Raw genomic sequence first — 21,875 nt, 5'->3', positions numbered from 1 at the left:
ATCCATAATACTGATGATTATTTATCAAACATCTCATCATGTTAATATGTTGTGAAAACACCAAGTCATCCCTATTATGTTGAAATATTGATGAATATTGATACCTAGGTATTTGGTCAAAAATATTGTGGTATAGCTGATTTGAACATTCTGTTACTTACTCACTGTGACACTACAACAACAAACAACCTTAAGGATTTACATTACAGTATTACATTTGTTCTTCTTTCATGTTTTTTTTTGAGTGGGTGGCGGGGGGGGGGGGGGGGGGGGGCGGGTGCGTCTGCAGTCTCAATGTAGTAAAAGTAAAATTGTGTGATGCTCAGGTGGAGACATCACTGGGGAAGCTCCCCTTGAGCAAAACGAGCCAGTGCGCATGCGTGGAACATTCGATCACTGGTGGTGTAGCTAACGGCTAGGCTACGGATCCAGCCAACATGGAGAGGAAAGGTAAATCTTTACACCGACACACCGCGCACTTTATGAGCGATGTTAGCCCACCTGTCTGTTGACAGTGCAGTTGATGTTCCTCCGCAGCCACAAATGTAAAGTTTAGCCGAGCTGCACACATTTAGATGAAGGCTTAATTGAACGCGTCTGTCACGCACTGTTGAGCTGGAGCGAGCTACGCTAGCTCTCCAGACATTAGCTTTAGCTTCAATGGGACATGTCAGGATTATCTAGCTGCGTTTAGCTGTTTAGCTCTTTCGATTTAACACACAAACTATCGTTAAAACACAGACAACATTAACAATAGCTAGTTAGTGTATTTCCCGAGCAGCTAGCCACCCGAGTATCCGAAATTGCTTGACTATGGTTAGTCTTTCAGGAGAACGGTTTATAAGGCTGGCAGCTTAGTGATGTAACTTAACGTTAGATGGCTTCCAATATCAAACTGGCTGTCTGACACACCGACACATGCACTGCTAATGTGATTGAGATATTGCTAGATCAATATGATATAATAGACTGCATAATGACCGAGTTTCTGAGCTGTAGGGTGACGTTAGTTGTACCTTTTGCCTCAGACAGTGTCATCCTTTTTTTGTCTTGAGTGTCAGCTACACAACAAACGGCACCGAGACAATGGCAAAATAATTGGTCACTGGTTTCTTCTTCTGACAGTTCTGGCACTCCAGGCGAGGAAAAAGAGGGCGAAAGCAAAGAAGACCAGCAAAAAGTGAGTTTTTTTTTCTCCCAGTTAAAGCTCTTCATGTTGTACAAAGCACCCCTTAAGCATGCATTTTTGTCCCCAGTCAGAGGTGTGTGTTTGTTGCAGTGTGACTGACTTGTGTGCTGTCTGTACTGTACAGGAGCCAGACGTTTACATGGTAGAGTGACACAAGGTCCTTGGCTGCATGCTTGCACTCATATGTTTATTTTGGTCTGAGCATGATCCAAAGATAAAGGAGTGGAAGACTGATATGGACATATGTCAAGAGTAGGGCTGATAAATGATAGGGCTTATAAATAATATTTCAGTATTTTTAGGCTAGTCTGTGATGCCTGGATATTCACATTTTCTCTAAAATAATATACCATAAATGACCAAATTGTGTAAATATATGATGATCTGGTAGAATATGGTCCGTTACTGTAGATCAAACTATCCAACAGCATATTAAGTAGTTAAAATTAGTGTAACTGTAAAAATCTACTGCAGTAAAATGCACCATACACATTAATGCAGCAGTAATATTAATCAAGTAACATCTGATGAAATAGTAAAACACTGACAGAGACCATTTACTGTGCAATGCGTACTAAATAAATATTGCTAAAATATGATAAAAGGACAAAAGTCTGATTTTTTTGTTTTTTAAATGTGCATATCTTCTCGTCTCTTTAGTCCTCTATGGCAGTCAACTGAATATCTTGGGTTGTGGTCAAAACAAGACATTTGAGGATACCATTAGCAGGCAAATAATAGCAGCTAGAACAGTGTTGTGAGTTCAGCAAATGACATCACTTTATTGTTATACATCTTTTAAGATTATCAGAAAATTATCTAAGATGAACTTTTCATATCACAATAACAATATAAAATCAATTTATTGCCCAGCCCTGGTCAAAAGAATCATTAGATCAAACAGTCTGGGTTGATGGCCATGGTTTTCTTTTTTCCCATTAGGTTCAATTGAGGTCAGAAGCATTATTCATTTGGACATTGGTTATTTTAATAGGATGTAAGTTGTCAGCTATCCGTATAGAATGTGCAGCATGCAGTGCCTGAAATAAACCATAAACCACTATGTCCTACTATCAAAATGGTTTATGAATGACTGCAATAAGATAATGCATCATATAGAGCTCAAAATAGACTATGCAAACGTTGATCCCCAATACTGATTGTTTTCGTGCACCTAACAATCTACTAATCATGCCATCAGTGGCATCCTCCGGAGCGTTACATAACAGCCTGTGCTATATTTAAAACCAGAGAATGAAGAAGCCCACATCAGCCCACCGAAGCATGGTGTTTCACTGAAAACAGCACTATTGCAGATACTCACCTCTCCTGACACTGTTATCTTCATGGCTGAAACTGGCATGTCCATTATGCATAAGAGTCGTATGACGCTAAGACACTAAATATAACTTAAAATAGAACCGTTGCATGCCACAGTCATCCTTGCATGCTGAGCACCATATGTATGGAAGAGCATTAACACTCTGTCATTTTGAGGACATGTTAGCGGTACAGTAGGAACTGCAGCCCTCAGTTGGTTGTCAGGAGTAGTTTAATGAAAACCTTTCATTGAAATCGTACATCAGAACAACTTCAGTATCAGACACACAGCTGCCTTCACATGTAACGTGAAAAGCTCAAACAAAAAATAGGAGCACCCACCTAAAATTTGAGCAGCCATTTTTATTTATTTATTTAATTTTTCATGAAAAGATGACTAATTGGAGTTGTGTCTGGCTCCACAATTAAAGTAATGGCTTTTGGTTCATCCCTGTCTTCATTCTTCAATACTGAATGAAGAGCCGTGACGGAGTATGAGAATTGAGAAGATTAATTATTAGTATCAGTTCTGATTGCTTCCTGCAATTGTGTAATTAATTACAAGAACTGCAGTAATGCAAGTGTAGTGAGTGCATTTTAAATGGAAAAACATAATTAGACAGTCAAAATTTAGTTATATGATTCAGTAATTAATCACAGCTGTTTGTTCTGTCATTGGTGCACAAACATGCAGGAAAGCCTCTCCGCTTCAAAAAACCGTGTCAAGCATGAATAAGTGGGTTGCAGATTATGTGGAAACCAGCAGCCCATTTGTAAGACACTACAGACCAGTTTAGGAATTTATTTGAATGTGATCTCAGCTCTCTTGGCTCCTATGGTGATGAGCAGCTTTAATCTCCTCTTTGGAAGAAGTAACATCAGGCCATTTGGCTTTCAAGTTAATAGTAGCATCTGAACTGTTGGCAAACACAGATTATAGGATGTAGCACACATATTCACAGACAAAGGGCTCCTATGCCAGTGGGATTTTTAATCTTATATGAAATGACTGAATATATTCTGTGATTTGAGATGTCCTGAGCTATAAAGCCCTATCCATTTTGATTCTACACATTAGCTGTCAGTTTGTGCTCGGTCAATTTAAACATTTCACAATTTAAAGATTTGTATGGCTAAATTACCCTAAAATGAGAGCTTGATCATTATTATTATAAAGCTGGTATATCCCCTTATGAAAGGTATTTCACATTCAAAATGCGTCTATGCCATTCAGTCGGTCAGGGATGGATGCTTTGATAAATTGTTAGCTGCAATTGCAGTTAAAACAACAGAAACTACAGATAAGAAATCCAAATGTTTATAATGTATAGACTTTCATACATGACGTCTTTTCATGTGCTCAATGCCAGAAATGAATTATGTATGGTCATTTACCTGTCAGTTTCTTCTAGTGCATTAAATACTTAAACACAAATATTTTTTGTGCCTGTAGCAGTCCACAAAACATCAAGCAACATTGTTAATACTGCTTTCTAAAAGAACCTGTCTGTTGGATTTAGTGGCATGGGAGATTAAAGATTGTGACCAACTGAATACTAGGGCTGAACGATAAATTGCTTTTGCGATTATATTGTGATATGATACAACGCGATTTTCAAATCGCAACGTGTGTGATTACAATGTGGCCATGTTAAAAAAAAAAGTGGTCACGTGATGCAAGAGAGCAAGCGAGAGAGAGAGACCACTCGACTGCATCAACTTTATATGCTGCACCTTAACCTGTTGTGCAATGACTGACTCAACTGAGATAGAGCTGCACAATATATCGTTTGAGCATCGCCATTGCAATATACGTGTGCGCAACAGTCACATTGCAGGCCCTGTGATGTAGGACGCAAATGAACTAAACGAGTTCTCATCTAATTTCAAGGGTTCTAATCAGTTTGCCAAAGCAGACCACACCCCTGCATATGGAGTGAGTCGCAAGATCAGTGCAGGTTAATTGTTCACAAGATGGCAGCTGTGCAGCATTACATAAAGTGCTGTTCAAGTCATTTGGTGAAAATTCCTGTATTTTTTCATATCGCAATATATATCGCAGGGTTAAAAAAAATCGCAATGTCAGTTTTTTCCAATATCGTGTAGCCCTAAACTGAGACTTAAGTCTCAAAGAGGAACAGCACATCAGCGGTGTGGAATTATTTTGGCTTTAAAAAGGCAGATGCTGCACAGCGTGAGGTGTCGTGCAGAACATGCCGTGCTACTGTTGCTACTTCACGGGGCAACACTACAAATAAGGGTGCAATGGATCGCACTTGACTCGTGTTCCATACAGATCGCCCTCTACGGTTCGGCCGTCACGTCGCCTTGAGTGAAATCCAGATCATAACTTTTTTCACTGACGTAACTATGCTATCACGAAAGAAACAGATCATAAAACTGTGATGTTCATTGAAACTTTGGTGATATCAGCTGTCTTAACTTCTACACAGCTCCTCTCTGCTCACTGGTGCAGCTCTGTCTCACCCCGTCTGTGACACAGTGTGTCTGCTGATTGATCATCACTTCTAACCAATCAGATGTGCTGTGCTGTAGGCAGGACATTGAGCCAGACTACAGAGCGTAGTTGTGTATTATACTGTACAGTGTATAATGATCTAATATATGTACATACAGCACTGTAGAAGTTTGAAGTTTTTAATATTATTACCATTATCATTACTATTATCATTATTATTACATTACATAACTATGGTGATAATTACAGACAGACAAAGACAGAGACAAGTGCATTTTTAAAATAATTTAACCCTAATCCCACCACTTTTTTCTTTTTTGCTGATCCAAAAAATGATCCGATCTGTGACTCAAAACCGTGATACGATCTGAACCGTGAGTTTTTTTTAATACATACATTGAGGCAAAGCCAAAGATTTGTAGCTCTTATGTTTCTGTAATGAGCAGTTAAATAAGTGTTATTTATTTCAACTCTTGCATCTTATTGTGACATCTTTTAATTCTAACAAAGACACCCAGCCCATGGGAAAGGACATTTTATACTAAATGTATCTAATATTGTGTTGGCCATATTAAAATAATCCATGAGGTTTTGTTGGAAAAAAAAGAGGATAAAATAATATTTTTTAAAAATTGCATATTAATTCGCAATATTGAAGAAAAAAAATCGCAATTAGATTATTTTCCCAAATTGTTCAGCCCTACTGAATACTGCTGGCCTCACCCTCCCCTTCCAAACATGTAGGAGAAGCTATGGTGGACATGAAATGAGCAAAACAACTGAAAGGCGTTGTCTAGAACCAATGCTGGGATTGTCTGTTCAGGGCTACAATAGAAACATGGTGGAGCATCATGGCAGCCTCTGTGAGTGAGGACCTGCTCCCTCTGCAGTAGGGCTGACCCAAATGCCTGGGAACTTTGCAGCTTCAACTTATGCCATGGTAATTGTCATCAATATCAGTATTTAAATGCTTTTGGAAGTTGAAGCTGAAGCTTTAAAGCCCCAAAAATGGTATTCAGGGTGGCCCTACTCTGTAAATATAAATGGCTCATTATAACGTAACAAAAATACAACAATTCTTTTGTTTTCCAGGAAAGCATACACTAAAGAAACCATACTCATGAATATGAAATGTACTATTTCAAGAATCAAACCACTGCTCCCACACTCTGACCTGGAAACAGTCATCCACTCATTCATATTCTCCAGACTCGATTATTGCAATTCACTCCTGTGTGGTATTCACCAAAAGTCACTCTCCCGCCTCCAACTGGTCTAGTACACAGCAGCTAGGCTTCTTGCTGGTTATAACAGACGTCATCACATCACCCCAATCCTGGCTTCCCTCTATTGGCTTCTTGTACATTTTAGAATTGATTTTAAGATTTTACTGATCACTTTAAAGCCCGCCTGGGTCTGGCCCCTAGCTACATAGCTGAAATGTTAACTCCCTACGAGACAACATCATGTTATGTCTCTGTAATCTCTGCCCTCTTCATTTTAATTTATTCTTAGTGTCATGTTTTTCTAGTTTTACTGCTCTTATTTTTTTTTACTGTGTTTTATTGTTTTTCTGTGTTTTAGTGTCTTTGCTTGTGTCTTGTTTTACTTCAGTCTTAGTTTACTCCTGTTTGGCCCTCTGTTGTTATTTTGCTTCTTTGGTATCCTGCTCTTGTGCTCTTTTACTTTGTCTGTCAAAGCACTTTGTAAACTCAGTTTTTAAAGGTGCTATATAAATAAAGTTATCATCATCATCATCATCATCATCATCATCATCATCATCATCATCATCATCATTATTATTATTATGCTCCGTTTCTGCCCGGTTCTGACAATAGATCCCTCTAAATTGTACACACTGCACCTTTAATATCTTAATTTTTGTTCAGTCTTCTAAGACTTGCTGTAGATGTACTTTGTATTTTCCAATTGACAACCCCACATAATGACAAAATAATTGAGCTTTGTAATTGTGGAACACCAGTAGCACACAGGGCACACAGGGTTATTCCCTAATCTTTTTCTTAATGATGATAAATATATTTTCTTCTTTAATGCAGCTGTAATTTTCTTGACCCTGATCCTATAATTTTGTTAATGAGTATCTACCAAGTACTGAAGTCCTGATTCAGCAGTGTTGTATATTTTTCTTAATAATACAGTTACACAGTGGACGCAAACCTAAAATAGGACTGTGTTGAAATTGACAGAGCCGTTTGGGTTCAGACATTGCATTAAGAAACTATAACCTGCAGCACAGATTTCTTTAGATCTTTTCTTTTCCCATATTTTGTGTTATGTCTTAAAGTGTGTGCAATCTGTAGAAGGAGGAGTGCCAGTGTGGATCTGTTGTGACAGGAAGGTTTGGACAAGAGCTTGACAGCCTCTCTTCACTGCCAGCATGAACAAAATATGGAAGTTCAAATGCAGTTTTCAATAATCAGCAGTATTTTAAAGGTGTGGTCCACCAGAAAAATGTTTTAACGACTGAAGGTGTATCTCAGTTGCACTCTTTTGTCAGCTGTAAGCTGCTGTTTATTTGTTTGCATTTATTTGTTTATAACAGATACAGATCAATTGAAATGAGCTTGGTTGTTTTTTAAAAACTAATCCACCAACATCCACGCCATTTGTTTGAGCGGATGTTGTTCAAAGTCATTCAGTTATAACATTCATATAACATTCTGAATGGTATTTAACATTAATTTGGCTTTGATTCAACTGGTTAGGACATAGATAGTTACAATGCTGCTTTGTTTCTGTGGTGACATCAAGACCAAACTAAGACATCACACTAGAGCTTACAGTGTAATTCCCAGGTGACATGATTCAAATTAACAACCTGTCACATGTTTAAGGTCTGGAGTCTGGCCAGTATCACTGTCCTGAGAGAATGATGCCAACTACAGCTCTATTGTTTTGTCTTTGCAACAGTTACCTGTAATTCATTAAGCAGGATTTGGGTGTGGTTCAGTTTAAAGGGTGGAGGCTAATGAAGATTAACTTTTCACCAGGTCTGCAGAAGATGTAGAAAATTTCTGTTACCAAAGCAACATTTGTCAATAGGAATGCAAATTAATAAATAAAAGACAGGTTATTGCTAAGAGGTGCTGTGAAAGTTAATGTCAGTAACTTTGTTCCTAATGAAGTGTCCAATGGCCGGTCCATGTGTTTGTCCATCAGGCAGCCAGTTAATCCCAGAGCTCGACAGCAGCCCCAGCAAGAAGCGTCACCTCTGGAACCAGAGGAACCTGAAGAGATTCTCGGCTCTGATGATGAGGAGCAGGAGGACCCTAATGACTACTGCAAAGGTGAGTCCTGTATCCTGTCTTACTTAGTATGCTTATGTGCACACTGAAACCCAGTTATTGTGAATAACCAGATTGAAACACTTGATTAAAGTCTTTATGGTTTGAATTAAATTAATGAGTTATACCAATTTATTGCCTTAATTTAGCTGAGATAAACTGATGAAGATGTTTATATGACAGTTACATTAAGTAGAGTATTGCGTTAGTTAGGTTGTAATCAATTATGGCTGACTGTTTTTTCATTGGTAGGTAATCTTTATAATCAACATGTATTTTCTTCTCATCTAGGTGGCTACCACCATGTGAAAGTAGGAGACCTTTACAATGGAAAATACCATGTAATCCGGAAACTGGGCTGGGGACACTTCTCTACAGTATGGCTTGCCTGGGACATCCAGTAAGAGAAAACTGGTTATTCTTACTGCTCTGTTGTTTTTGTTTTGAACCTGTAGGTGGATTCAGGTTCAGTAGCAGCTGACTGCAAGTCTGTTGTGGCAGGACATTGTACAATACTTCCTGTTAGTGAACGTTTCTTGCTTTGTGGTTGCAGGGTGAAGAGGTTTGTTGCAATGAAAGTGGTGAAGAGTGCAGAGCACTACACTGAGACGGCGGTGGATGAGATCAAACTCCTCAGATCTGTAAGTAGTGTTGTTAATTGCTAGTGGTGACCAATATGGGGTTTTGCAATGGCCGATATTTAGAGAGCAGGAGAGCTGTTGGCCAATATATAATGCTAATATGAAAATAAGGAAAAGTCAAGTATAATTTCCTTATTCCATGTACATTACAAATACTATACATTGTTATCCTAGCTACTAACATGTTGTTTTAGATGGATTTTTTTTTTTTTGTGCGATCGTGTACATGCCTGAACAACTGACCTGAAGCTTGTCCACAGCTAATCTTGAATACCACTGGACAGATCAGCCACTTTTCTTGTGTTTACGCTCATGACTGTGTGCTGAAGAACCTCTGTAGTCCAAAATTCTTTTAAAAACCTTTTTTAATGCCCCCCACTGGCATGGACAGAAGCAGCATACTTGCAGGACCTAGGATACTTGCAGTGCTGGAGATTAACTACTTGCATGTAGCTAGTTACATGTAACTAAATTACAAAATGAATGCGGCTGTAATCCTTTACAGTTACTTAGAAAAAATAATTAAATTGTAATTGAATGACATTTAATGTTGGTGATTACAAAGGGGATACATCCAAATATTTCTTTAGGGTTGCCTGGCAGAGATCTGCACTCTATTGAGTGACCTCTTCAGTTAATTAATGAAATAAAAAATACATTGGGTTATGCTGTAGATTTCAAAATGTGGCTGGTACGTAAGGGGGAGAGCGGGATACAGTATGTTAGAAGCAGTATCATTCAACTGCATTATTCTGTATATTATGACATAATATATATTCAGCACTAGCCAGTAATGGCGTTAGATTAGATTTGCTCTCATTTAGGATGAGAGAAACATGTTAACATTCATAAAAGATGATGCTGACTGCGAAAATTTAGGCTATTTTTTTACAGGAAGATGCATGACATTTGTATTGCAGGGCTGGAAACTTACTTTTTCAGCACCTTCCCAAAACTCCAAGGGGTAGCGCTAACATAGTTCCAGAATAGTCAAACTGACAAGCAGGTGTGAGTTGGAATTGCATGAATTGGGAAACAGTAAAAATGAACACACATATGTGCTGATGACAGAGTGAAAACACTTGGATCATAATTCATGTTAACACATATCACACATAACAACATGGCCTTATTTACAGTGCAAACCATTACAGATGTTACGTAGTGTGATGCTACACATACAGTACTATTGGTCCAGTCTGACATTGGCAACTATAAATCTTAAATGTTTAGATTGTCTTGTTCCTTTTCTTTTTCTCCAGGTAAGAAACTCAGACCCCAATGATCCCAACCGGGAAAAGGTGGTCCAGCTGCTAGATGACTTCAAGATCTCTGGTGTTAATGGGACTCGTATCCTTCACAGACAAATATTGCTAACACTTCCTGGCCTTTTTCATGATGCTGATCTGATCTGTTTAATTGCTATCTCCTGGAAAGACTGAAGCATGCAAAGTCTCAGAAAAATACGTAGTCATGCAAAGGACCATTCTTTCCTCTGGTGTCAAATTTAGCTGGAAAACACTATGCCTGTAACAAAGTAAACAACAGGTGATGGGTGTACTAAATGGAACCTTGTGTGTCCACCTATGACAACACTTTGGCTGAGTAAGATCCTCTGAATGCCACAGGGATTGCTGTAGCTGTAATATGAGACTCCCTAACAACACTGTGGTGTTTGCACTCCTATGATCTGCCCTCTTTTCAGAATAAATAAGGCTCCTCCTCATGCACTTAATAAATTGTTTTCTTCTAATTGGTTTTCAGCTTTCCTTGTTAACATTGTTAATATCTTAACTACTGTAATCTTCAGATGTTTGCATGGTGTTTGAGGTTTTGGGACATCACTTATTAAAGTGGATAATAAAGTCCAATTACCAAGGGCTGCCCCTGCCATGTGTGAAGAGCATCGTAAGACAGGTAACATAAGACCTTCATTGTTACGCCTTTTGTTTATTTGTGACCTGTGATCAACATTCAGTTGTAGCTTCCAATAGTTAACAAGAGCCAGGTGTCCTCCAGGCAGGTGGAAACCAGTCAGGGTGGAGTGTTTTGTGATGACTGAACGAATATATAAACAGCGAGCAAGTAAAACATGCCTCATCAGGGTCCCCACATGTCCTGGAAAACCTGGAAAAAACATTTGACCTATTTTCCAGTCATGTGAAACACATGGAAAATAACAGAAACAATTAAAATGTCCTGCAGAAGTATTCATCAGCATTCTCCTATTCTCCTTCAGCTGAGATAACTTTGCCATCTGAAAGGACTAAGTTATTTTCAGGATGACATTTATGTTCAATCCATAGTTTACGGACAAGGGTATTTTGTATAAGCTGCTCTCAGCTATGTTGTGGAAACGCTGTGAACATACCCAAATCAGGTTGGATGACATTACAACTTAAGTGGCCAAAATAAAATAATATGATGTTAGTTACATTATCCTTAAAATGTAAATATTAGTCAGTACTGGCTTGTAACTGGTAGTTTCATTAGATTTATAGATCATATTTTCTTTCAAACGTGTTTTTAAATGGTTAAATCGGTTAGTATTTGTGGTTCACTTGCTAAAGTTGATGTGCTTCCTAGCTTGTTTTGCCTGCAAAGGTTTAAAGTTTGTGATTCAACTGTTGGCAGGAGCTGGTTTCAAAGGTCCATTGGACATTGTTGAGCAGGTTGGATAATAATGAATTAGAAGCCATGGTCAAAGCAATGAATGCAGCTTAACTGTATGTGAGTAAAAAAAAAGTGGAAATGTGTATGTATGAATGTTCAATCACTGTTGTGGCAGCTCACAGTGGTGTGATAGCCTTGTAACTGGTAAGTGTCAGTGGCAGTTAATTTTCTGAGCACCATTGTCTATAACATAGAATCGTTCTTTCAGGGAAGTTAAGTTTAGTCTAGATTTGGTTGTAGTCAAAATTGTAGTCTACTTTAAGGAACAGTAAGGGGAGATGCTAGTATTAGTATCAGAGAGTTTCCACTTTTCTGTGATCTTTTCTGTGTCATAATTTATAGGCATGTTAGAAATGATTTCATAGATAATTTAAAGCCAAAGACTGCATGTCTTTTAAATCAGACCTCCACAGAGAGAAACTTATTAGTGTATGGTGCGATCATCTGTCTGTCATACCAGCCAAATAATCGCTGGAAAAGTCCTGGAAAATGATCTCTAGTGGGAACTCTGCTCATGATTTTATGGCAGATGGAGTGAGAAAAACATAAGTGTGTTTTGTCAACTAAGGAGGCTTTTGTCATTATAACAAATAACTGATTTGATAACTGAGAAATTCCATTGCAATAAATTGTATATACACTGGCACTAAGTACTGCTCTGTTTATTTCATTTTACATTGGATAACTTAAAAAATGCTAAAATGGGGTGGCCTGGTAGCAGAGTTGGTAGAGTGTGCTCCCCATGTACTGAAGCTAGTGTTAAGTTCAAATATACAGACAGAATTTTCGAACCTGCACAGTCATTCTCCATTCAATCATTTCCCAGGTACTCCAAGGCCTGGACTACCTGCACACAAAGTGTCAGATCATCCACACAGACATCAAACCAGAGAATATCCTGATGAGTGTTGATGAGCCTTATGTCCGCAAGCTCGCAGCTGAAGCCACAGAGTGGCAGAGGGCTGGTGCTCCTCCCCCCTCTGGTTCAGCAAGTATGTCAGACACACTCGCATAGACATATACGCAATTATATGTACATTTATGAGTATAGTTTGACCACAGTTTGTACTCATTTAATATTCTCTTTTCAGTAAGCACAGCACCTGCTCCAAAACAGGTACAACTCTTTTATCATTTCCTTTTTGCATGAGACATCATTCTTCAGTATGACACACATTTAAAGCAGTCCAACAAATATACAACAATGTCTGAGTGCAATTGTTTTACTTCTTCTCGTCTCTGACAGACCGTAAAAATGTCAAAGAACAAGAAGAAGAAGTTAAAAAAGAAGCAGAAGCGTCAGGCTGAGCTGCTGGAGAAGTGCATTATGGACTTGGAGGAGATGGAAAAGACCACAGAAACACGAGAGGAGGAAGATTATGAGGATGAGGACCCACAGTCTCCAAAGGGACGGGCCTGTGCTCCTCTCAGACAGGTGTCTCTTCAGGAGCTAGGGAATGAGGAAACAGGTAAGAAGCCAGCGTCACAGGAATAATATGTGCTTTTTAAATGTTTATTGCAGTTGGTTAAAGTTCTGTCATGTTTGTAAGACAGTAATAAACTCACTGGTATGACTCAATTGAAAATAATTGTCATCTGTCTTTTCCTCATTCTTTCAGAGAGCAGTGTGAATGCAGATCTCATGAGGGTGGGACCAGAGGGGCTGTTAGAGGTGAACTGTAATGGCCATGTGGAGGTGGACCAGAGGCAGTCCCAGTGGAGGGATGAAGACCAACACAATGGCAACGCAGAGTCCACGGAGAAATGTGCCAGTCAGGAGGAGCAACACGAGTCTCCTGTTCACCCTGTCTGCAATGGTGTGGACTCTGTAGGTGTGAAGGAGCTGGACACTGAGACAGAAGGCAGGTCTGGTCACAGCAGCGGAGTCACTGAGAGACACCTCTCTGCTAGACTAGAGGAGGAAGAGCTGCAGCAAAGCATTCTGCAGGAGGAGGGAGAGGACCCGTCTCACTGTCAATATACAACCGAGGAAAGCCTGAGAAATGGTCAGTCAGCCAACATTAGTGCATCTATTACAAGGACATGTCACCTCTATATCAATACATATTTTTCCTCTTACCTGTAATGCTATGTTTCTATTTAGATTGTTTTGATGTGAGTTGCTGAGTTTTGGAGATATCAGCTGTAGAGATGTCTGCCTTCTCTCAAATATAACACAACTAAATGGCACTTGGCTTGTGGTGTTCAAAGCACCAAAAACACATTTGAAAAACTCAAAAGCACCATCTCTTTCCAGAAATTATGACCCAAAGAAGTGAACAGTTTCATGTAGGAACTATTTTCTTTCTACCAAACTGTACCTGCCAGCCACATCATAGTGCAGAAGAAAGCATGCATCTGCTCATGAACGAGAAGTTAAGTTACAGCTCAGCCAAGGACTACGCCATCGATATTTGCATCCCACACTGTCATTGGCACAGCCTCTTTTCCATGAGTAACTACAGCAACAAACTTAATAAATTTGTTTTGAAAAGCACTATATAAATTAAGTGCTTTACAAGGTAAAATAAATTAGTAGACAGTGAAGCTGTGAGCTCTGGCTGGGCTGCTGTGGAAGTTTAATAAAGGCTCAGGCTTGTGGACTTTATACTGATCATTACCCTCTTCTTTTATTAGATATTTAGTCCATCCTTATCTCTTTGTTCTGATGTAGGTAAGCTAACAGCAGGATCCCTGTTAGTTAACCCCCTTGAGCCACTCAATGCAGACCAGATCAAGGTCAAGATTGCAGACTTGGGAAATGCCTGCTGGGTGGTGAGTAGCCTACTAATGACCTGAGGGATTTCCTGATTAGGGATGAAGCCTTATAGCTAGGAACACATCCAGTGTCATCAAGCTACCAAAATAGAAATACTGTAATGGTCCAGCCATTTGTATTGTATTGTATTGTATTGTATTGCTGAATTGTGAGTTTTGAGATAGAATGGAGTCGACAGACTTTTATAATTCTTGAAGATATTCCTTCCATCATTACAGGACACAGTCTGCAGGAATTGTTATTTAAACATGTTGTTGAATCATGTTTCTTCTCCTCTATCTCAGCACAAGCACTTTACAGAAGACATCCAGACACGGCAGTACCGGTCCTTAGAGGTGCTTATTGGAGCTGGATACAGCACACCAGCTGATATATGGAGCACAGCCTGCATGGTGAGAGATTATACTGTTTCAAAACCAAAGATAAAATCAATTTATCTTGAAAAGACTTCAGTTTGAGAGTGTAGGAAGTGATGGGAGGGAGTAAATGTGTCCCTCTACATAGTGTCTCTTCCTGTGTTTGTGATGATTATGTTGTCTCTGCAGGCCTTTGAGCTTGCCACAGGGGACTACTTGTTTGAACCACATTCTGGGGAAGATTATTCCAGGGATGAAGGTATTGCTGGGACTTCCTCTTCCTGTCAATTCTTTGTTTTATCCAGTTATAACTGCATAGCAGCTGCTATATTTAGTAATATTTTTGAAATGTATGCTATACTGGTAAGAGGCATTTAGGCCTTGTTCAGACTGCCAGCCCAAATCCATTTTTTGGCATATCCAGGTTGATCTATCCATATTCATTTTAGAAAGTCTGGATAGCAAAAATACAACAAAAACAAAAACAAAAAAAAAACACATGAAATGTGACATTTGGGAGTTGGATCCTAGCCATATTCAGGGTCATCTGAAATGTGATTCCAATGCCATGCAAATCTGATTTCAAACTGGCCACTATAAGCTCATCAACTGGTGATTGCTGATATATTTGTCCCTCTTTCCGTCCTCCCATGTCTTAGCTGGGAGATGTGTGAGAGAGGCAAATTAACCATGTTATGTTTGCTTCATCCAGTAAACAAAATAAACTCACAAACTGCTAAGAAAGGAAACATTCTTACACCTTTTTTTGCTTATGAAACAGAAAAATACAGAAAAATATAACTTTACACCTTTTACTGAATTAAGATGCCATGTTAACTCATCATAAAAACACTTCATTCAAAGTAGAAAAACAAAATAAAATGCACCCAAAACAATCCAATAATCACAGACTCTGGTTTAGTCAAAGTAAATTCTTAATTCACTGTTAGAATGAAAATAGTCTGTCTGTTTTCCCCTCATTTGTCCTCCAGCTCAGTGGGTGTGTACTGTGCTGCTGAATGAGTGTGTATCACTTAGCAGCAGCTGTCACAGATTAGATTGGCAGAATAAAATGACAGAAATTGCCCCGCAAAAAATTGGCAATGCACTCAGCCAATAGCTGATAAATTTGTCCAAGCACCCTACCATTTTTCAAAGTGTTTTTTGCATCACTTGCAATGCAACACATGCAAGTATGCAGGACAAAGAGAACAGTCAGTGCACAGACACTGACATAAATGGTCTGCAGACACTTTGGGATGATTTTTTTGTACAAGTTCTCTCCATTTCTCATATTTTTGTGTTGGAAAGCCTCGTCAACAGCATATGTAGTTACTGACACCTATGTTGTTACCATCGCAACCCCTGCACATAGCTTGGTAATGTCTCAACATACAAATCTGACCTTATCACTTGCTAATAACAGAGTGGCCAGAACAGTCTGTCCTAAAGATCTGATTTGAGAAACAAATCTGATTTGCCTGCAGTCTGAACAAAGCCTTAGTACTGGTAACTTAAATCAGCTCTTGCTACCGTGAAACACTTCGCAATGTTTGCTAGTTAAATTGACACTCATTGGTGTTTTATTGTCATTATGAATGATTTAAAATATTACAAGAGTTTCACAGTAATCATGGCATGTTGTGACTTTCACTCCAGCTTATTGTGTCGTATGCACAATAAGTTGCAGTGCACTTTGCTTAAGTTGTCACAATATTAACACTTAAATGAGGTACTCCATTACAGTGATTTGAAATGGTGTCAAATTTAGAGGAAATTAAGATGTGAATCACGTGATGATGAGTACCAACATTCCTGTGTTTATTTCCTCTAACACCTCAAACCACACTTATGCAGCACTGGAGGCGGGGCCATCGCTCTCTCTCTCCCCCCTTGCTCATCTTTTCATCATCTCCTCCTCCATGTTTCCTTGTTCTCCTCCTTATGCTTTCTGTATGTTCATGTTGACTCACTGCTTAGCTTGAAGTTTCTGCACAGACTTGATTTGTGTTGCAGCATGTCAGGTATTTGCTTAGATTTAACCTTCAGTTTATTGGCACATGCCCTGCAGCTGTGAATCAGCTTTTTAACCTACATTACATGAACTCATGAGGCTGTTGCTTCATATTCTTCCAGAGCGTTCTCTGTTGTGTGGCTGGCCTTTCTTATTTTAACTAATCACTCATCCTATATCACAATCTGCTGTGCAAATGTTAGTGGCTAATGGCTTTGTTGGCTGTGCTTGAAGCCTTATTTCCAATCTGATTCAAGCTTCATGGTTTGATTTCCTATGTTGAAAGTGAACGGCCTACATGTGTTCAAATGTTTTTAATAGCGTTTGATGTGAAGAAATGATGCAGGCTGCCCATACATGTGCTTCTTGTCATACAAGGCTGTCATCATCCATCATCATGTTCCATATGACTGTTTGCCATCTCTCTCCCATGTCCTCCATCTCTGTTACCCTCCAACTTTCTATCTTCTCCTCTCCTCCTCTGATGTGCCTCATTTCCAGACCATCTTGCTCTCATGATTGAGTTGCTTGGTAAAATCCCTCGTCACTATGCTCTGAGTGGGAAATACTCACAGGAATACTTCACCAAGAGAGGTATGCCACCCCTCTGTCTGTGGCTCGCTCTGGAATCAGTGGATGGGGGGTGAAGTGGGGAAGGGTGCTGTCAGCACATACAGGTCTACCAAAGCTGTTGCTGCATTCAGGCCAAAATAATGAATACATGTACAGTATGGTTCTTTGAACAGAGCCATCAGACATTGATTAAAGTGTTAGTTGTTCTGCCAAAGATTGCCTGGCTGAGATACATTGAATATCTCCTTAGATGTAGTCAGAGGACTTGGCTTGACTCTTGATACTATATTAATCCCTGTAGGGGAAATTCTCAAGACATTTCAACAGTCAAGAGTAGGGCTTGGTACCGAACGTGGATACTTTTATGGAACAGACTGATAAATTACTTCAATACTATAGAGTATCGAAAAATGACTTGTCATGCAAAATTTCGATTTCTGAGGAGTAAATCTCATCAGTGTCGGTGAGGCATTAATCATGCAGAATGTTTATACCAGGATCCAATAATCCTGTTGATTGGCTGTCTAATGTTACACGTTGGGGTTGGACATGCAGGAAACGCTACGTTATCACCAGATCTGAACAGCTTCTTCCTCGAAAGTGACTAATCGTGTTGTAATATGTAATTTAATTTTCTTAATGTTAAAATTTGGTATCCCCCAACCTACGTTTATATGTAGCAACATCTTTGGTCACAACATATTTTCCAACATGAACCAAAGTAAGTTTTAGAAGGGCTTGGGAAAATGGCATTTTGATGCTAAAGCATGCATACTTTAATAAAGATTTGAATACACAAGGAATACCACTGGGAAGCTACAGAATAATATAAAAACCTCAAAAAATACCCCTAAACCCAAAAAAATCATGGACTAACCCTTTAATAAATATCTCCAGCAATGGTATAATTATAGAAGAGCCTTGGAAAAATAACTCATCCATAAGAGATTCCTGGCCCAAAATAGTTTGAGAACCTCTAGAGCTAATAGGCATTCAGTGTTATGTTCAGGAGCACTTCTGCAGAACAACCACCCTGCTGCCATGCACTATGATAATGAGTCTTGATTAAGTTATCTTTGTGATTCTTAAGGGTGGCGTTTTTCTTCAGTTCGGTGAAAAAACTGTGAGGAAAATGTCAAGATCTCTCTGTTTATACTAGGACGTGATATGGTTCAAAAGTCATGTTGTGATTATTTTAACTGAGATTGCGATACGATTAGAGGGAATGATAATTTTTGCGTCAGTTTTCATTTTTACTGTAAACAAATTTTGGTTCTTCGATTTGACTATTGCACTTGGCAATACTGCAGTTTCGATGATATTGCAATTAAGTGTGCAGCCCTAGTTCACACCCAAGAATGTTCTTGTGAAAATGAGGATGAAGCTGCTGTATAAATGGCTTCAGCAGGTTTAAACAGCACATATATAAACGTGATAAACAGTTCTGATTTAATTTTATTCATATGCCAAAGATCACTGAATTTAAGATAAATGTAATACTTTTAGTGATAGGTGATAAAGTGTAATAAAACACTACTAAAACTGAATGTGAGACTGAAGTATATTGGCATTTGATTGTAATATATCAATAAAAGGCTTTTTACAGATCTTACAGATTTATTTACTCATCCTCCTCTTCTTATTCTGCCCTAGTTGTTGTGTGAACTTGTGATTGGCAGTATGGGAGTTTTGTTGGTATCTCATCCGATGTCTCATTGACTACAATGACAAAGCTGAAGCTATTGTTTCTTTGCACAAAGCTGGAAAACATTTAAGAGTTTTAGAGCTCTCAGAATGTCTGGTGACCATGTGTAATGTAACTGTAGGTCAGTGGACCACAAACTCTGCAGCAGTCTGACCTGAGTGTGTGTGCTGTCAGCCTGACCCCTCTCTCTTCCTCAGCCCTCCACCCACACCCAGAGTGGGCCCGTGACTGGGACACTGTCTGACCAACATGTTGTTTGTCTTGTCTGTCTTCCACTCTCCTCTTGCAAACCTTTGCCGCGCAGACCATATAGCGCTGATCATTGAGCTGCTGGGGAGCGTCCCACGCAAACTTATAATGACTGGCAAATATTCCAAGGATTTTTTCACCAAGAAAGGTAAAACAAAGAAGTGTCAGTGTCACGATTAATTCTTTTTAATATTTTCTTTATTGACATTTAGCAAACACTTTATCCTAAAGTAAGTTTAAAATATTGTACACATACATCATCTATCCATGTTTGTCTGAAATGCCCTATTTTAAGATTTATAACAAACAAAATAAAAACAAAAACAAAGAAACTGTACAATTAACAGTCTAGTCTCAACTGTTGTTGAATGTCATGATAAGAGGTTTTCTGTCTGTCAAGATCATGCCTTTCAACTCTTTATATTTCATTTTGATTCTTGATTTAATTTCTGTTATTGTGTCATGCACTATGTGCCCAGCCTGAATGGGCTTACAAGACACCGTTATTTAGAGAAAACAACTAGAAATGAGTGTAGCAACATAAATTACAAGTAAACAAACAAATCCTGTCCTATCCTATCCTGACATTTTTTCCAAGCTTTAGAAAGAAAGCCAACTTCTAAACGTTAAAGTTAAAAAAACATTCCATTCTGTTAATAATGGTAACTGGTTAACTCATCGTAAAAAGGACAATACAGAAGAAAATGTGATTCATTCTCAACTTCTCCTAGTCCACACTTAATCTTAACTATTTTTGTGTACATGTTAAAAATGTAAAATCTTTTTTTTTTTTAAATGTATACATTTAAAAATAAAATTAGACATTATAATCCAAAAGAAGTTCTTATTTTGGAGAAACATTTACAGTAATGAAGGTAGTAAAGTATTGATGTATGTCAGATGTAGATAGTTGAAAACATTTTCACAGTTTTAACTACATGGTGGTAAATTTGTACCTCCTGGGACATTGCTGTGCTCTCTTCCTGCTTGTCTCTCTAACACTATTTTCTGTCTATAGGTGATTTGAAACACATCACTAAGCTGAAGCCGTGGGGCCTGCTGGAGGTGCTGATCGACAAGTATGAGTGGCCCCGTGAAGAGGCTGAGTGCTTTGCCGACTTCCTGATCCCCATGCTGGAGCTGATCCCTGAGAAGAGAGCCACGGCTGCAGAGTGCCTGCGCCACCCCTGGCTCGCCCTCTAGTGGAGACCTCCGACCATTGCACCTCCCTTCCCTCCCAACTCTCTCCAGAGACTGCAACAGATCACTTTCCAGTTTGGGCATATCAGATGAATATTTATTATTTCTCCTTATTTTTTTTTTTGTTTTGTTTTGTTGTTTTGGGATTTCCTATGTTCCTGTTATTGAACTAATACTTCTGTGTATGTTTGCTTTGTATTTGTTGGTTCTTCTCTCGCTGTGATGACGTCGGGAATCTGGTGGATTATATTACTTTGTGGTCATGTTGGCTCCAACTGCTGTGCTTCGTTCACCCACCCATCTAAGCAAACCTGTTATTGTACTGCTAGTGACTCATCCTTGTTTGTTACACTCCTGCACTAAAACCCAAACAAATCAAGGATATGTAGCCTTTATTGGTCATTTTTGTCCCCTTTAAAAAAGGACTCGCTCTCACTTCTTTTCGCGTACATTTTCATTAGTGCTGTGTTGTTTTTTTTAAGGATTACTTTATCTTCTATTACACATGTAAGGTATATATTTTGTATTTGTAAAGTAGGCTTAGGAAGTTGCACACTGGGCTGACATTTACACTGACTGTGGTAATAGCATTTCTCCAGACAGACTCTGTAGTTTCTTACTGAGACATCCACTGTCTGATAATGTAGGTCATATTATTTAGCCATAACAAATCCGTTGTCACCTGATAGTTAGTGTGGTTAGTTAATTGTAATAAATGAGATCTTTCATTGTCACGGGAGGCTGGTATTCTCATACACCTATTACAATTCAGGAATATAGTGTTTTAAAAGGTTTCAACAAAACGACACGTGAATAAGCCCAATTTAAAGGAAAAAAAGTGAAAATAAACTGTATATATCTGTACCAAAGAGTTTGCCTTTATGTATATTACAGTTATGTACAGTTTTTAACAAATCTTATATCTTAGCTAAAATTATTTAGCTGGGTAGCTGTGTTTTAATAAAGCGTATGGAAGATGTGTTTGAGCTCAGTTGTATGTATGGCCAACTGTTCAATAATAATGTCACAGTTTTACCATAGAAATGGTGAGATCTGATGTTATGTAATGGTGTCCCAAATTGATCATATCAAAGTAACCCATGTATCTGCTGAGGCCTAGGTAAAAAAAAAAAAAAAAAAAAAAAAAAAAAATCACATCAGTATCAGATTCAAATACATAGACTTAATGTGAGCTGTCAATTTACAAAACTGTACAACACACCATACAATAAAACAGATGTTCATACAACACAAAGTGACTGTGTCAGTCTTGTTTCTCTGAGTTTATTACGCTTCTTGACTTGAAGTTAAGATTTAAAACTCTGTGAAACTTTGTGAAACAGTAAAGGACTGCTGCATTTAAATTCACCAAAAGTTACAACAACTGTG

The 21,875-nt window shown here is 38.6% G+C and overlaps 1 protein-coding gene across 2 annotated transcripts; it reads left to right on the top strand.

Annotated features, from left to right (window-relative positions):
- Positions 1-342: 342 nt before the first annotated feature.
- srpk1a (SRSF protein kinase 1a) lies at positions 343-21,741 on the top strand. Of its 2 annotated transcripts, XM_084721218.1 has the most exons (17): positions 343-450; positions 1,126-1,180; positions 8,172-8,299; positions 8,588-8,696; positions 8,850-8,937; positions 10,200-10,287; positions 10,748-10,854; positions 12,437-12,602; positions 12,702-12,727; positions 12,857-13,079; positions 13,230-13,616; positions 14,285-14,385; positions 14,674-14,781; positions 14,935-15,004; positions 17,261-17,353; positions 19,342-19,434; positions 20,305-21,741. In XM_084721218.1, the coding sequence occupies exons 1-17, from the start codon at positions 438-440 to the stop codon at positions 20,487-20,489; spliced, it is 2,040 nt and encodes a 679-aa protein (XP_084577344.1). In that variant the 5' UTR covers positions 343-437; the 3' UTR covers positions 20,490-21,741. The 2 variants fall into 2 exon arrangements, with proteins under 2 accessions (XP_084577344.1, XP_084577345.1); XM_084721219.1 differs by lacking the exon at positions 19,342-19,434 and having other exon boundaries at positions 345-450; positions 12,857-13,092; positions 13,234-13,616.
- Positions 21,742-21,875: the final 134 nt, after the last annotated feature.

The sequence above is a fragment of the Lutjanus erythropterus genome, chromosome 6 (genome assembly GCF_056507025.1).
Source record: "Lutjanus erythropterus isolate fLutEry1 chromosome 6, fLutEry1.hap2, whole genome shotgun sequence".
In the NCBI taxonomy this organism is placed as follows: domain Eukaryota; kingdom Metazoa; phylum Chordata; class Actinopteri; order Lutjaniformes; family Lutjanidae; genus Lutjanus; species Lutjanus erythropterus.
Note: the sequence above shows the minus strand (reverse complement) of the source record. Positions and strands in the feature narration are given on the sequence as shown.

Bases quoted from the DNA above. Each gene is read 5' to 3' on its own strand.
- srpk1a (XM_084721218.1), top strand. The intron at 8,300-8,587 runs GTGAGTCCTGTA...CTTCTCATCTAG, and splicing joins CCCTAATGACTACTGCAAAG to GTGGCTACCACCATGTGAAA. The intron at 10,288-10,747 runs GTATCCTTCACA...TGTAATCTTCAG, and splicing joins CTCTGGTGTTAATGGGACTC to ATGTTTGCATGGTGTTTGAG.